This window comes from Gossypium raimondii, chromosome 6 (genome assembly GCF_025698545.1).
Source record: "Gossypium raimondii isolate GPD5lz chromosome 6, ASM2569854v1, whole genome shotgun sequence".
Taxonomy (NCBI): Eukaryota; Viridiplantae; Streptophyta; class Magnoliopsida; order Malvales; family Malvaceae; genus Gossypium; species Gossypium raimondii.
Window position 1 is genome coordinate 4,963,233 of NC_068570.1, and position 17,166 is coordinate 4,980,398.

A 17,166-nucleotide genomic window follows, 5' to 3' on the forward strand; every position below is an offset into this window, starting at 1 on the left:
ACTGTACATTAATTCTTCAAGCCTTTGAGAATACCTCGTCAGGATCAAGGACTTCCAAAGTGGTTCCGTGCGGAGCTTTAGTGGCAATCAACATTTCGTTCTAAACAAGGCAACAAAAACAAATAGTTAACAACCGAAAGTAGAAAGCATCCCTAGCAACGGCATTAGCAATGCCAGGCGACCTTATACCAACTCGAAAACATTAATGAAACATTCAAGCAATAAAAAAAAACCTGGAAACAAGGTAAGCTCTTGATATCTTCCTTGGTAACAAAAAGGCAATACTCTTCTGAAATCATGCAAAAAATGTAAAAATAATATCTCGAGGGTAAGTAAAGATTTACTTGTTATTAATTTTTGTCTTCACTTAGGTCCCTCAATCTTTCTTGCATCTCTCTGTACGGTATAGAAAAATCGGTAATACTTTAGCAAACGAAATCGATTTAACTGAGGTAAGAATAACAGAAGCCGTAATCGCTTTAACCTTATTTGTCCATCTAATCTGTGTTCCTGATTATGAAGGTTTTCAACCTCTGCCTGCAAGGAATGTTACCGTTATGAAGCTTCCACTACAAACTTAACTGATACAAAACACAAGATGTTTAATCCGCCATGTTCATGTATTGTATTATTAGTCACGTAAATTAATATGACTCGACAAAGCTGTATTCCGATAAGCAAAGTAGCACAAGGCTGCAAGGTGAAAACAGTACACAGATCAAACCATAACAGCTGAAGCACAATCATTAAAGGATTTGAATTTCATTAACAATTTGTTCCCAGTTTCACAAAGCATACCTGCAAAGTAGCAACATTCTCATCAACCTCCCCTGGCCTCGAGACATCAAGCCCCCTGACATTAACTAAAAGATTTGGGTGTTTTCTTAAGTAGGAAACCGTTCAATGCCAATAAGTAGATTAGCAAGGATGCAGATCACACTTCCACTGAATTCTGTTCTTGAGTTTCTTTTCTATAAGACCAATTCCTTCAAGGATATTGGAAAGTTTGTCTCAAAGCTCCATAAGAATAAAAGAAAATTTCACACCAACAAACTTGTAATAGTTAAAAAGGTTTTAATAAAACTAATGGATGGGAAATAAATGTTCAATTATCACTAGTTATTATAGCTACTTTAATTCTTGCTATCCCCCAATCCTTGTGAAATGTCTTAATGTAGGATAGCATGCTAGCAACAACTGCATTAACCATTGAAGTGTCACTCATCACCTAGTAATGAGCATACATATTTTGAGCATCTTATTTGTTAGCACATAAAATATCTTATCCTGGAGCACATATATCAAGCTGCGAAAGTAGAAACCAAAATATCATTTGTATGAACACAATAAATTATGTATTCTATCAAGAGATAAAAAAAGATATAATTACCTTTAGTACATACGGATCATATGGATTTGGGCCTTTTCCAGATATGAGGCTAACTTTACAAAGGTCTCCATCTTGCTCCTCATTAACAGTTTAATAAATTTTACTTTTTTTTTCTCGTGAAAAATAATATGATAAAAAATATTAATATTTAATAGACATACATATAAATTATCCAAAATAATGAAACAATCTTAAAAAGTATACCTTCTGTTACTATTGTCTATATACTTCTGAATTTTAATGCGATCTTTTTTCGTCACGTAAACAACAGGTCTATGAAGCTCATATGATTGATAATCATGTATCTGAGATGAGCACAATATTCCAGCAACATTTGCATTTAAAAGCTCTTTTATTCTTCCTTTTATTTCCCCATCACCATAAATAATTTTCCCCTTCACATCTTTTCGAATCTCCATTCTTTTCTTTTGTAGCTGAGATGTTTCAGCTTTGGATTCAACTTCTTTTCCTTTGCTTGTTCCTACAGCTTTAACAGCGCTTTTAACATATAAACAAATATTTTGTTAGCGTAATTGTTATATACCAATATTAAAATTACAATATAATCTAAATAGAAATTTATAGAACACATACTCGGACCAATGAATTAGTTCGCAATAATCTACATCTTTATCCATAAATGAACCGAACCCCTAAATTAAAAAATATATAATAAGTTAGTACCTTATCATTAAGCTAGTAATTTAATTAGATAATGATGATGTACCTTGATTTGTGTTCCACCTCCTAGCTCAACTTGTGTTATGAATCTTCCACCAGAATTACATGATCCGACCTCAATAACCCAAAGGAGCTAACCCTCCCAATAGAGTGTAATAATCGTGACCATGATTACACGAAGATGTACAAACAACTACATTTTCTTTCATTTCCAAATATCCTCCCATATTAACTAGATCACATAGATACGAAGAAATATTTGACAAATCATCAGTGTTCAAAGATACCATTATTACATCCACCTTATCCAAAGTAACTTTCTTCATAGCATCAAGCAAAGAATTTTTTAAAACTTCAACACTTTTACCAACTATCACTTTATCACCAAAAACTTTGTAGGATGCTATTTTGGCAAATGGGTTTGCTCTTTGTATTTTAGAATTGAAAATTCCAGAAATATCTTTGAGCCATTTTAGTTCTATTAAAGCTCCAGCAGCAATGGAAGCACATGCAGTGTCATGACCATTGAGGTCTTCCGGAAAATTGAAATCAACAAATCCTGTCGCTTTAGTTAACATCTTTCCTTTGGTGTAATTTTCAATAGCCACAATCTTTTTGCATTAAATATCAATTTAATCATCATTTTTATTATAAAAATTAAATTAGTAATAACTGAATCAAAATACATACCTTTTAAATGGAATATTCAAGTGGTTGGATTCCAAAATAGGAATATGTACTTATCTTCAAAACATTCATGATTCACGTTTATACCCAAATCAATAATCGTAATTATTGATTTCGACTTTTCTTCCACTGAAATTTTTTCTTTGTCTTCAAAGCAATTTTTTCTTCTTCATCCATGATAAATTTTTGGAATTTGAACATGCATGGTGTAACTGATATCATCTGCATTAATAGAATGGTTAGTGATCCTAACAAGTAATATAAACATAATTATTCAAATTTAATTCAATATTTAACACAATTTTTGAATTTTAATTCTAAAACTTGAAAAAACTATATTCAATATACTTTTCATTCCTATATCACTTTTCTTTCCTTTTTTGGTGAATTACAAAAGCAGACAGAGGCGAATTCAAAGGGATTGGCAGGGGCTCGGTCCCTCTAAAATGAAAAATTCTCTATTTAAGCCTTTTAAAAATTTTAAATTAATAAAAGTAAAATTACACTTTGACCCCCTAAAAATGATAAAATTTTAATTTAATTTCAATCCCCTTACAAAAAAATTTCAACTCCGCCCCTGGAAATAGGCCAAAGCTCGAACAAAGATATAATGTTATTTTTAAAAAATAACTACAATATTTACCTCATTTCCATAAATGTTTGTTGAACTGCAACATGTTAAATTTTAGTTCCCTTTCTTATTGTCAATGGCTTTAGCCATGTTTGAGCTTGAACCAACAACACCCACTTTGCACGTGTCAAACCTTGGGTTCCATGGCAACCTTGTATTTGATGTCTGGTTCGATGGGTGAAGATCATTTCTGGTTTTTTGGATTAACTCGAACCTGTTATAAGGCGGTCTGGTTCCAAGGTATTCATGCCATTAGGGGTGAGCATTTGATCGAATCGAATCGAATCGAATCGAAAATTTTCGAGTTAATCGAGTTTTCGAATCTCATTTTATCATCCTAACTTTATTTGAAGTTTTCTCGAATCGAGTCGAGTGAGATGGAATTCGAATCGAATCGAATCGAATATATTTGTTTGAGTTAAATTTTAAAAAATAATTTTGGGTCCTTGTAACTATTGTCACCCATCGTAATAAAATTTGTCCACCTTAATCAAATTTTTTATTAACTTTCATTACCTCATAATTTATTTATTAATTTTGTATATACTGGTTAGCTTATTTGTTTGCTTAGTTGTTTCAATTATCTCCGGATTCTTGTCACTATGTATTTTGGAATTAAAATATATTAAATATAAAATATGATTTTTAATAAAATTTATTTTAAAAATAAAATTTGAAATTGATACCAATATAAAATTTTAACACGAATATTTTATGGCATAATTAAGAATTCAATTTTAATATAAATATTCAATATGACTAAACAATTCAATAATATAAATAATATAAAATGTGAAATTTAATTTAATAATATAAATAGTATATATAAATAAAATTATTACTATTTATGTTTAGTGATTTTTTTTGGATAATTTTGATTTTTTATTTGAGAGTAAAGGGTGAGAAGTAAAAGTTTAGGGGGAAAATAAAAAGTTTTGGGGAATAAAAGTTTGAGGGAAAGTAAATAGGGGGAGTAAAATTTTGGAGGGAAAATATTAAAAAAATTGGAGGGAGGGTTTGGGGTAGATGGGAGGTGGGATGGGAAGAGAATAAAAGTTTTAGGGGAAAAGTGGGAGGGAGTAAAAATTTTGGGGGAAAATAAAAAGTTTTGAGGGTTTTTGAGAGTAAAATTTTGAAAAAAAATGAATGGAAGAGTAAAATTTTGGTGGGAAATAGATTTTGGGTAGATTGGGGGGTTGGGAGGGGAGGGGAGTAAAAGTTTTGGGGGAAAAGTGGGAAGGAGTAAAAGTTTTGAGGGAAAAGTAAAAAAGTTTGAGAGTTTAGGGTAAAACTGTAAAATATTATAGTTTGATATTCGAATTATTCGAATTATTCGAGTTATTTGAATTCGAAAACTCAACTCGATTCGAACTCGAAATTCGAAAAAAAATTCGAGTTGATTCGAATAACTCGATTCGTTTAACTCGAAATTCGAATTTTTTTTCGATTTTTTAGAGTCGAATCGAATTTTGCTCACCCCTACATGCCATAGCTGGGTTTTTTGAATATCAGCTTCCATTATGGCCTATATACGATATAAATGTTACAATGATTATTATCGAGTAAATAATTTTTGAAGAAGATTTAGGATGTTTATATTACCTTTTCAGGATATTCAACACCCTCTAGAGGGCGTGGGATATGTAGTTTTCCGATAGGGATCTTGAACGGCAACGACCTGTGATGTAAAAAAAACGATATGAAATCCAACCTTTCCATGATTTCTGCATGCATAGTTTCGAACCGGCTTACATGATAGGTGACGATGATACATATCCTCTAACAACACCACTACATTAGGTACGATGAACGGTCAGATAAATAATATAGCTAAAACATGAAATGAAACAACGTGACGGACCAACCTTTATGCAGCTTTTGATTATCAGGCAAAAGTGTTAAAATCTTTGATCCTAAAGTGCTTGGTACAAAGAGTTGATCACTTTTCACTGCATTTCTTTCAGTTTCTTCCTGCTGAAGATATTGTAAAATGCCATCTCATTGAATGCATATAATATATATAAGTTCACGAACCGAGTTCTATAGATGAAATAAAGTCTCACCGTCAATTCCTTCTCAAGTCTTAGTGTCTCCGATAAAAGCTGTTCCTCATCGACAAAGGGAAGCTTGCATATGCCCTTAACAAGAAGAGTTCATGCAAAAAATTCATGCATTAATAACTGATTCTATAATAATGGGAACCATATTGGCAAGGACATATGTTTTGAGCAACCAACCTGCCATGCATGGCGCTTTCCATCCGTGTCGATTTCGAGATCTAAGAAAAATGTAGGGTAAGAAAAGAGAAAACATGTTGTGAATCTGTAATAGGAACACTTATACCAGCACCACACGATCCATAACCCAGAAAACGAGACTAACCTGTAGGATAGAAGTCAATAATTTGGGAATCGGCATCGGTGATAAGTTTTGCATACAGTTTCGGAAGTGCATGAGCACTGCATAAAACCAATAACATATTACGAAAACCGAAATATCGGAAGTTAGTATCCAAATAAGAAGAGGTAATAGGGTATACCTTCTGGGTGGCAATACACTCATTAGTTTATCAAAGGGCTTAAAAGGCTGACCCTTCTGGAACTTTACACTCACTTGAGAAAGACCCTTCATGTCTGATGAAAATGGAGCATAATAGTAGGGATAATACCTAACATTTTAATGGATCTCTCATCACGTAGCAATACTAATTCTAGAACATATGTATGTATGTATGTATGTATGTATGTATGTGAAAGAGTACAGATAACTTTGAATTTTATTTACTAAGAAATTGACAAAGAATTACAATGTATTTTATCATTCCTAATCTGCTTCTGTACATTAAGCCTAAGGTATTTATAGAGTCGTAGAAAATAACCGCTCCATAACAACTTACTAACTAACTCAGCTGACCCTTACTAACAAATACTTATCCTTAACATTCATCCATCTTCCCAATGGGTAAGACCCGAAGAAAATGTCGAAAACGAGTAAACAATGAGACCGAAAGTAGCTTGGTAAAAACATCAGCAACGTGATCACATGCAGGAACTTCACCAACTACAACTGAGCCATCAACAACTTTTTCACGAACAAAAAACAAATCGAGCTCGACATGTTTGAATTTTGAGTGTAACCCAGGATTAGCCGCAACAGCAACGGCACTCGAACTGTCACACCAGATATTAGGAATATCAGTAGACACAATATGAAGCTCTTTAAGCAACGAAAGTAACCAAATGACATCACTAGTAACCGCAGCAAGACTCCTATACTCGGCTTCAGCCGTGGATCGGGAAACTACTGGTTGTTTCTTGGAACACCACAACACAGGAGTGTGACCAAAATAGACACAATATCCAGATGTGGATCGCGGATCGTCAAAATCCAACCCCCAGTTGGCATTAAATTCAAACTGGAATTCGCTTCCAGCGTGAATGACAAATTCAGTTCATTCATACGTACATACACACACATGCATGCATGAATGCAAGTAGGACTAGGACATTAAATTCAAACCTGGATTCCCTTCCAGCTTGAATCACCATTCATTCGTGACTCAATATAATCTTCAGGCTTCTTAGACAACCTATACATAAACCCTGTTCCTGGTGTAATGACATTTGAATCAAAAACTTCCCACTCCTCTTTCGAAAATACCAGTTTCCCTTCCATCTCAAATTGCTTCCGTAATCAATCCTCTTCAGGTTCCTACAATGAACACAAACTTGTAAACCATATCTAGATTCTATGAAATCAAACCATTATAAAAACAAACAAACGACAATCTCATCGTTGTTCGCTGCGCCAAACCCTCTTGATCTCTGTTGATTCATCTTAGCTCGTGGAGCTACACCATCTACAAAATCCAATAAGATCAACTTCTAATATACTATTTATTGGTAAAAGTACCATGGAGGCTCTATACTAGGAGTCAAATTGCATTTTGTCTTCTCTATCTGTAAAGAACTGAGGTAAAATTAATAAAACTGTATTGTGATTGAATGAATATTCTGAGTTACATCTCTTCTTTATTAACGGTATAGTACTTATAGAGTACCTTGAGTAACTGACTACTAACCTCATAAACTACTAACCTCATAACTGTTTTGCATAACAATTTACCAGATACTAAACTAACAGCTACTAACAATGTAACAGACTCTTTATCTATACTTAACACTATCAAAAAATTGAGCAAATTAGTCGCTGAATGTTAGATCAAAAGCAAATCAATCCTTACCACTAAAAATTTCATCCATTTTTACTATTAAAAAATAGTTTTGCTGACAAAATAACCGGAGAGTAATAACAATGACGTGTTGTGTGTCGTGCTACTCTACTCTTTTATCTAAGGGACTAATTTACCTCATTTTTAGTAGAACGAGTAAGGCCTCCACGCTTTTACCACTATTTATCCAACTTTATTCAAAAATAAAAAAAGCTTTACCAATTGCCATATATAACAGCTTCCTCGGTCTAACAATGTATTCAAAGATACTGGTGAATACATCTTCATATGCACTTGGACGTATTACAGACTGCATTTAAACAAACACAAAGCAAACACTTTTTTTATATGTGCATGTATGTGAGATTTTGAGAAATATATACATGGATGATCATACCTGATCTTCAGGATGAATGATACGATTGATCATATCAAGATAAAGGTTATCAAACTCAATACCATTTAGATTTAAAGAGCTTGTATCGACACAATGACCATGTATATGTTCTTTAATGGCTTTTACCCTTATGTTAGGATACTTATTCACTAACCAACGATAAAAAGATGGAACACCCATTGTTTCTTTTTTTCTTTTTTTTTTTTTGTGGATGACAAGCTAAGGTGTTTGATAACAGGGAAGGGAAATGATAGTAGCTTGTTGCAGTTTTGCAGATGTTTAATGAAGGGAGAAGATTGAGGGTCACTGATAACATGGACTTGATTTGATTAAGGGTACAAAAAATAATGTTTGTTTTTTTAATTTGTTTGGTAAATATTTATTTTAATATTTTTAGTGTATTATATTTTTTAAATTTATTTTTATATAAAAAGTAGCTAAAAAATTTATTACGATCGGGCCGAATCAAGCTCGAGTTTATCATTTTTAATATGGATCGAATTTGAATAAAATTATAAGTTCATTTTTTCAGATCAAATTAAACCTAAAAGGCAAGCCTAAAATTTTGCATCGACTCGCCGATGACCAAGTCTACTATTAAAGTAATCCGATGGCAGAATTAGAGTTTAGATGGCTTTAGTTTTGTGACAATTTAGCCAAGGGATTTTTGGATGTGATGGGTTTAATTAAGTCATTTCCTTGCAAAATTAAAAGAAATAAAAAAGTTAATTTATATGGTTTATATATTAAATGGTTCCATAAAGTTTAATAGCTTATTCAAATAAGTCATTATATTTTATATTCACCTATATAAATTGACAAAATTAGTTTGCTATTTTTCATGACATGAACAATAAATTGACAAAATTACATATAAATAATTTGTTTAATTACACAAATACATAGTATTTATATTTCTATAATTTTAAAAGAAATTTCATGCAAAAATAAAATCTCTGTATTATATGACCAAGTGAACTCACTATAAAAATACTTTAAGATATATGTAAAGCCCAAGACTAAACAGCCTAAGAGTGAAAGATAAGTGGAATAATACTCTGATTTACTTGTTTATTTTACTTCATTTCGATTATCCTTCAGTTATTACAAGTGCCATCTTCAATAATATCCAATTTAAATCATCAACTAATTTTCATTTGAAATTGCTTCATCAAGATGGTCATGTTGATATATAATTAATATTTGATTTCATCATCTATTTTAAAGTATTTTTATGGTAAAATTATCATAAAATCTCACCTAAATTATATTTTGTCCCTTTACTTGTAAAATAGGTAAATTAATATCTATATATTAAATTAAAAGTAAATTGGTCTTTTGTGTTAAAGATTTTATCTATTTCTACTATTAAAAATTGACGTTAGACTTGATCATGGATCGGGTCATCCATCTAGGCTTGAAGGCCAACCCGAAAAGCAAGAGGGTTGGACAAAAATATAGGCCTGAAAAATGGGCTTAGACCAAAAATAATGTATGCTTTCGAAACGGACTGAGCCTCAGGTAAGTTTTTTTGGCCTGAGCTCGACTCGGTCCCAATCTGGCTAATTTTTTTTTGTTGTTGTTTTACTGTCATTTTACTATTATATTACTACTATTTTGTTATTATTGTTTGGATATTGTATAACTCTTATTTTATTGTTAATTTTGCTACTATTTTGGAGGCATTGGCTTGCTAAGTTGCAACTATCTTAGTGTTATTTAAGTATAATTTTTTTAATGTATTTTCAATTTGTTGGAGAATATTTATTTTAATGTTTTTAGTGCATTTGATGTATTACATTGTTAAATTTGTTTTCATATAAAAAAATTAATGTGGGCTAGGTTCGGGTTCAGCATTTTTATCTAGGTTGAACTTGAGCAAAATTTTAGACCTATTTTTCAAGCTCGAGCTTACAGAATGGCCTAAAATTTTGCACCAGCCCAAGATCAAGTCTAACCGGTGTACGTCATGTATACCTTATGTTGATATACATAAACTAGTTTTTAATAGTAAAATGAATGAAATTGTTAACAGAAGGAACAATTTGTAATACCCCGAACATTACTACAGTAAGAAAGTAAGATATTATCCTTGATATAGTAAAACAATGACATAAAGTGACAAAAAGGAAAATTTTGAATTATGTCAACATTGGGAAGTATATTATGATATATTAATTCAAGAAATGACAAAATTGTAAAAGTAAGAAAAATTTTGTTGCCCTCAAAATTTGAGAGGTTAAAGTGTAAATATGAAAAGTTGAAGGACTAATAGTGCAAATATTTTAAAGGTAGAATGATCTAAAAACTAAATAAAATAGATGAATTAAGACCAAATTGAATAGGTGAAGAATTATGAGAGACTTAATTGTAAATTTCGCGTTTTGAGTTTTTAAAGTAAAATGAATGCTAACTTGAAAGGACAATGGAAATTGGGTTTTCCAATTATAAAATGCCATGTCATGAGAACACTATTCCACAAAATGCCGTCTGCTTAATTGATGTGATTTGTCCCTCGCATTTTCATTTTACATTTTCCAGACTTTGGTATGTTTTTTTCAGAGTACTCAATTATGAATCATTTCTTCATTTTTAAGTATGTAAATGATGCTTTGTTTGTATCGATAATGTTGGGGTTTTGGGATTTTGATGCACGAATTATTATGTTTAAGTATTATGTGTAAGTTCTCTTTTGAATTATTTCAAATTTAAATTTTATTATATGTAGATTGTGTTTAGATTTAATCTTAGTTTAAGTTTGAATACATTTTGATTTCAATCAGTTATATTTTATATTCAGTAAGTTTTAATTTATTTTTTTTGTGAATTACAATAGGAAGAAATTGATTAGCGCGATCCAAATTTAAGCCACACATGAGGCGTTAAACACCCTAACTATTACGCCAACACATAGACTTAATAGATTTTAATTTTAGCTTATCGGAGATGAATTATTTGTAGTTTTACTTATAAACTCCTTTATCAAATCAAATATGTTTTTAATAAAGTTGGGTTTTTAAAGTCTTTTCGGTAAATTAGAATAGGAAGGCAACACAGAGACAACTAGCGTGACTCAAACTCAAGCCATACTTGGGTTGGTGAACATCTTGACCATCAGGTCAACACACAAGGTAAAATTATATGACGTGAATAATTATATTTTAGAAAAAAATTACTTCTCCCCGATGTATGCCTCACTTATTTGTCTGTATAGGAGGGTTTTGGACTTCCCAATCCTAAACAAGTACACCATCTAAAAAGAAAGAAAACTTGTAGATAACATTTTCAAAAAAATAATAATTCTTAATCGATGTTTTAAATTTGGTTTTACCTATTTATAAGTGAGAAAACATATTGTTTGTGAACCCCACCTATACCTTGTGTATGGTGCTTTGTTGTCTAACAAGGTTCATGGTCCAATGTATCTAATACTGCTGAATCTCACCTGTATGAAGAACCAAATTGAAAATCAACCAACAGAGGCAAGTACATCAGGTTCCACATGAGTACCCCTTTTTTAGCTCCAATATATACACTCGAGCAGCATACATCTTCTCCCACTAAAAGACACTACTCGGTAAAGTTTCTAAATTTTGCTTTAATCAGGAAAAATTAATTAAAAAAATGAAAAGTTAAACCAGGCTTAATGACGGTTTAAGATCACATAAAAAAGAAAAAAAAAACTAGAAAGAAATAAAACATAAACTCAATTAACACATTAGGGGAATAAACAATGACCAGTTCACAACATAATAAACCACAGAACAGCAGAGAGCACGTACGGGATGTAGCTCACTGTCTTTTATTCTAGGAAACACGACACGGTAAAGCCAAACACAAACATATAATAGAAGACGACGCTACTAGAAGTAGAGGCTTAACATAGTGAAGATACCATACGAAGAGCTTCGGGATTCACTCATCTTCCGATTCAGACTCGGCAGTCTGGAGCCACTCAATGAAGGGCTTGAGGTTCTTCCATATCTGAGAACCCTTATTGCTACCAGCTATACCCTTCTGGTACCACTCCATGATAAACTCTTCTTCCAAAATATCATCGTCATACAGCACTTTAAGAACCAACGCCACCTCCTTTGCTGCCTCGGGGCTGGCCTTGCTGCAAAAAGACTCGATAGAATTGAGGAGCACCAACTGAGATCGCTCTTCTTTGATTGCTGCTACTGCTGCTGCAATGTAGTTCTTCTTTTTGGTTACTTCTTTTGCAAACCCTTTCCCAACATCATTGAAGAGTGCTATAAATTGAGCATCCATGACTTCTTTGGAGGTTCCAGTGAGTGAACCTAGGAAGGATTTAAGCTGATTTGGAGACGATCCCTTCTTGAAGTATTCCTTTATCTCATCAACAAGTTTGTCATGAGCACCAACACCATTCTCATGAACCTTGGTCTCAGGCTCAGGAGACTTCTTAACCGACTTTTTCTTCTCTTCGTCGGTAGAAAGCATCACCATATCAGCAGTAACAGCACTCAACTGCTCTTGGATGCGTTGTTGGGCAGCCGCAAGTGAAGTATCAGTTTGCCACTGAACATCGTCGTCGTCGTCATCACTGGCAACCCGTTCATTCTCATCAGCCTGGCTATGTTCAGGGGAGTGATCTTCATCAGAATGTTTACCTTTCTTCTTGGTCACTCCACCTTTGGCAGCAGCAACCTTAGTTGTAGTAGTGGAACCTTTCTTCTTCGTCTCTTTTTTGATCTTCTTCAGCTCTTCATCAGCAGCCTCACCCTCCTTGAGTCTTTCCTTTTCAGCCCTCCTCATCGCCTTCTTGTCTTTTGATGACTTCTTTGCCTCAGGTGGATTCTTAAGAATGAAAGTTGTAAGCTTATCTCTCATGTCGACATCAGAAATAAACCCACATGCAGCACATTTAAGAGTAATCATCTGCGTCTTCGTAATAACTATCTCAGTTTCTGGGTTCCCACAACCATAGCACTGAACATACTTCTTGATGAAGTTCTCAAGAAGCCCTGCAAGCTTGGCAGTTTCATGGGCACCATTTACCAGTGAAGTTCCAGTCTTCTCATCAAACTTGGATTGGGCTCCCAGTTCACAACCAAAATACTTTACAGGGTAAGAAGCAGGTCTAGCCAAAGCCTTCGCAATCTCAACCATGTTAACCACATTAGTCTTGATGCCATTTCCTCGTCCTTCAATCTTGGTTATCATTTTGGGCATCTTATACCTATAAAAGGCATCATCACTGTTGGAAGCACCAATATTCTGCAAAGCCATCTTGATCGAACTTGTGGTACAGACTTAATCACAAAGGAGGGATCAGATACTAGTGATTCCAATTGTGGTAAGAAATCCTTTACCAGACTGCTTTCTTGCACTTGGAATAGGTCGCATAAAATGGCAACCAAATTTTTCTGTATTACTGACCTCAATATGCATGCAGATACCTTCCTTTTTTCTAGAAGTGGGACAGTATTCACCGAGCAAACCAATTGATGATAAAAAGAGAGAGGCCCGTTCAGACATAAAAGATGATTCAAAATTAATGCCCTCCACTTTGACAAACTGTCGACACAGCAGAGCAAACTGCCAACTCTGATATTCAACAAACAAATTAATCCAGGCAAATGTTAAAACATATAAAAAACGATAAGTAGAAGTTCATCCACATTGTCACTTCCAATAAAATCAACAACTAAGAACGGCATTAAAATTTCCAATATAACATGTATACATCCAAAAGCATACAAACTCAATATATGCTTAAGTCTTAAAGGTCAAAACCCTATTTTGTTTCTTAAATGGCTTCAAATTCTAATATGTGATTAAGATGTTAAAAACATACAGTCAATCCAGGCAAATGTTAGAGCATACAGTCGATCTATAAGCAGTAGACAGCTCATCAACATAAAGTTGATTTCATTAAAATCAACACCTGAAAAGTGCATTACGTTTTCCAATATTGCATATATACATCCAAAAGTAGAAAAACTAAATATCTGCTAAAGGTCGAAAGCCTATGATTTCTAAATGCCTTCAGATTCCAATATTTGGTCCTCCAATTGGGGGATATACACAAAATATTAGTATAAGAAATGATACTATCAAAATTAAGATTAAAATGTTATTCTCAAGCTTCCTAACATCAATCAAACCGTAAAAACGTGGAAAGGAAAAAGGATTTGCTATATTAAGGGTAGATTAAAAGAAACAGAAAAAAGAGGAAACCGTAAACCTCCTAATCATATTAATGAGTGTTAAAGACGAGGTAAATTCAACAAAACATTAATGAAAAATTATTAAATATCACAAAATCAGAATAAATAACTTAAACATTTTATTCAACGTTAAATAATAAAAAATAAATAGAAAAAAATCATAGGATTCAGCATCCGATTTACAATCATCTAAATAAAAAATTAAAAATCAAGTTCAGAAATAAGAAAATAATGGCTCTGACAAGAACCAATCTACATAGATCCGATCATTCTAAATCAAAACAAATAGGAACTTAAAATATATATATAGATCTACAAAGATTCAAAAACAGAAAAATAAGTAAATCCAGCTATAGAACAAAGACACAAGAGATTAAAATCAACAGATAGGAATAAAATATTCTATGAAATGGAACAGATTCATCGATAAGAAAAAATAAGAACAGTAATTAGAAACAGATATCATACCTTCTATGAGATGTGGAAAAGAAGGGGAGGAAGAGATTAGATTGGGAATTTGTGAAGAAAAACAGAGGTTGGAACCTTATTTTAGATATAGCGGATTTTTGTTGTGGAGGAAAAGAGAGAGAAGCACGCAGCTTTATATGGTGACGCTTAGGGCAAACTCAGCATCTTTCAACTTTTATTTTTCGAATATATTATTATATTCTGGAACCGACTTTCTTATTACATTATTGCCCCTACTTTTATTTTGTATTTACGGTTTTCTTTTTCTCTTTTATGCTTCCAATTTTTATAATTAATTAATTTTTTAATATTATTTTTATAAAAAAAAACCTAAAATATATAAGAGGAATTAATCCTATCTTTCATATTTTATAGTTAAATTAATAAAATTATTGTTCAAAAAATTTCCCATTATTTAAAGAACTAGATAACCTGCTTAAGTGAAAATGCGAACTTTGTATGTGTTTAATATTTCAAGAAAAATCATTTCATATACCGTTTGTGGAGATTTTTTAAACTTCACAAATGAGTTAATGATATGACAAGTGTCCTATAGAGTGTAGTAAAAATATAAATATAAATCAATGTAATATGTGTTGCGTTCTCAATCCATTTGTGGAGTCTAAAAAACTCCACAGATAATGTACCAAATAATTATTCTTAATTTAAGCCGTATGTACTTTATTTAAAGTATATCTTGGAATTTTGTGGACACCATTAATATTTCAGTAAGTTGAGCAAAACAGTACAATGTAATGTATAATTTAAACTTATCGAGAAGAGTCAATTTAGAACGTGATGTAAAAGGAGAATCTTGGAATAGTAGGGAAAATGATTGTTAAATCTTTAAGTAATTGGTTTAGTTAAATTTTGTTTTTAAAAAATTATATAAGTAAATAAAGTGACAAAATTTAACGGAAACTTATATGAAATTTGAATGAAAATTATAATATTAAAAATTATTATGTTTGTAGAAAGCTTGCCAACTGCTTTCATAATGGTATAGTTTGTCTTCTTTCCTTTTTTAATTTTAAATCCTTTTCTCTCATATAAAAATTTGCAAAATATAATAAAAATTAAAAGGATTTACGTTAGAAATTTAAGTGTCAGTATCAGTACCAAACTTTTTTCTTTAATGTAACGGAATACTAAAGGGTGAAAATGGAAATTAAACAACAGAAAAAAAACCATCGAATATTCAAAATTAAAATTTAGAAAAAAGGAAAAATTACGTGGCACTCTACAGCGCAAGTAAAATCAAATTGAAGCTTTCAAATTTGCGTGTTTAATTATACTTCTTCTTCCTAAAATAAATCTGTAATTTTGACTCATTATCTCCTGGATGCACGCATTTAAAACTGCACCAGATTATTATTTTAGTTTTTTAGTAAAATTTTACTCTCTTTTTTAAATATCTTAATTTTATTTTTAATTCTTTAAGAAAAATCATCAGATGATAAAGAATTTTAGAAAAGACAAATGCCAGCACATAAATTAGATAATTAAGTGCGCTTAATTTTAAATTTTAAACTTTAATATTATAGTTGAAAAGTTTTGCTCCAAAAAATATTATACCAGCTGAAATATATTTGCAGTAAATTAAAATATTTAAAATATATATAATTACAAAATTAAAATATTTTTTATATCTCAATGTACGGATTATGAAAAATATTGAAATATTTTTATTAGGGTAAACTATCAAAATAGTCATTTTTGTTTATCTCGGGTTAGATTTTAGTCACTTCTGTTTGAAATGTTATGTTTTAGTCACTTTCATTAATGTGTTGTAACATTTTAGTTATTGAGCCATTAATTGCCGTTAGCGGTATAACGGTAAGCTGACGTGGCACATTAAATCATCATTTCAAACAAAAAATTTAGGTTAAATTATACAATTAGTCCCCATATATTTTCATTTTGAGCAATTTAATTTGTTTCTTTTATGTTCTTTTTAACTTTTTTTTCTTTATTTTTCATTCTCTTATGATTCTCCCTCTATTTTCCTCCCTTCTCCGTTTCTTTTAACATAGTTTTTTTTTTATGTTTTTCATTTGTTAAAACTTTTTTTATGTTCGTGAAAAAAGAAAAGGTGACAGTTGAAACCAAAATAAAACTTCTTTCGCATATTCTCACTCCACAATTACAAAACATCATCATCCATCATCGCTTTAAAGAACCAGTTTATATCTCTCAATGACCTAGTCTGCAAGCTCGTCCCACTTGAAGACCTCGCTAGTTGTGACTTATGGCAGTCAACCCTTAACAAAGTTTCCTGAGCCCGTTCCCTTAACCTCCTAATCAACCTCCACGACCACCTTATCTATCTTACTTACAACATTCTCGCCCTTTCGAAACTACGTTGTTTCATGGATTCTTCAAACAAGCTCTACACTCTCAATGACTAAAATGACCGCCATACAAAATTTACCCTCAACTTTACCCAAACCAGTTTGGTTCCATACTCCCTTTCTCTCTTTGGTTCAT

At 32.0% G+C, this 17,166-nt stretch overlaps 1 protein-coding gene and 1 long non-coding RNA gene across 2 annotated transcripts; both read right to left on the reverse strand.

The window, feature by feature from the left end:
• Positions 1-348: 348 nt before the first annotated feature.
• On the reverse strand, positions 349-863 carry LOC105773738 (uncharacterized). The gene is made up of 3 exons (XR_001127137.2): positions 799-863; positions 485-537; positions 349-396 (listed from the first exon to the last, which is right to left on the reverse strand). It is a non-coding gene; the product is annotated as an uncharacterized LOC105773738 (long non-coding RNA).
• Positions 864-11,701: 10,838 nt separating this feature from the next.
• Positions 11,702-14,843, reverse strand: LOC105772959 (probable eukaryotic translation initiation factor 5-1). The gene is made up of 2 exons (XM_052632363.1): positions 14,680-14,843; positions 11,702-13,588 (listed from the first exon to the last, which is right to left on the reverse strand). The coding sequence occupies exon 2, from the start codon at positions 13,268-13,270 to the stop codon at positions 11,933-11,935; it is 1,338 nt and encodes a 445-aa protein (XP_052488323.1). The 5' UTR covers positions 13,271-13,588; positions 14,680-14,843; the 3' UTR covers positions 11,702-11,932.
• Positions 14,844-17,166: the final 2,323 nt, after the last annotated feature.

What these genes read in the sequence shown, in the direction of transcription:
- LOC105772959 (XM_052632363.1), bottom strand. Translation starts at nt 13,270, where the DNA reads ATGGCTTTGCAGAATATTGGTGCTTCCAACAGTGATGATGCCTTTTAT.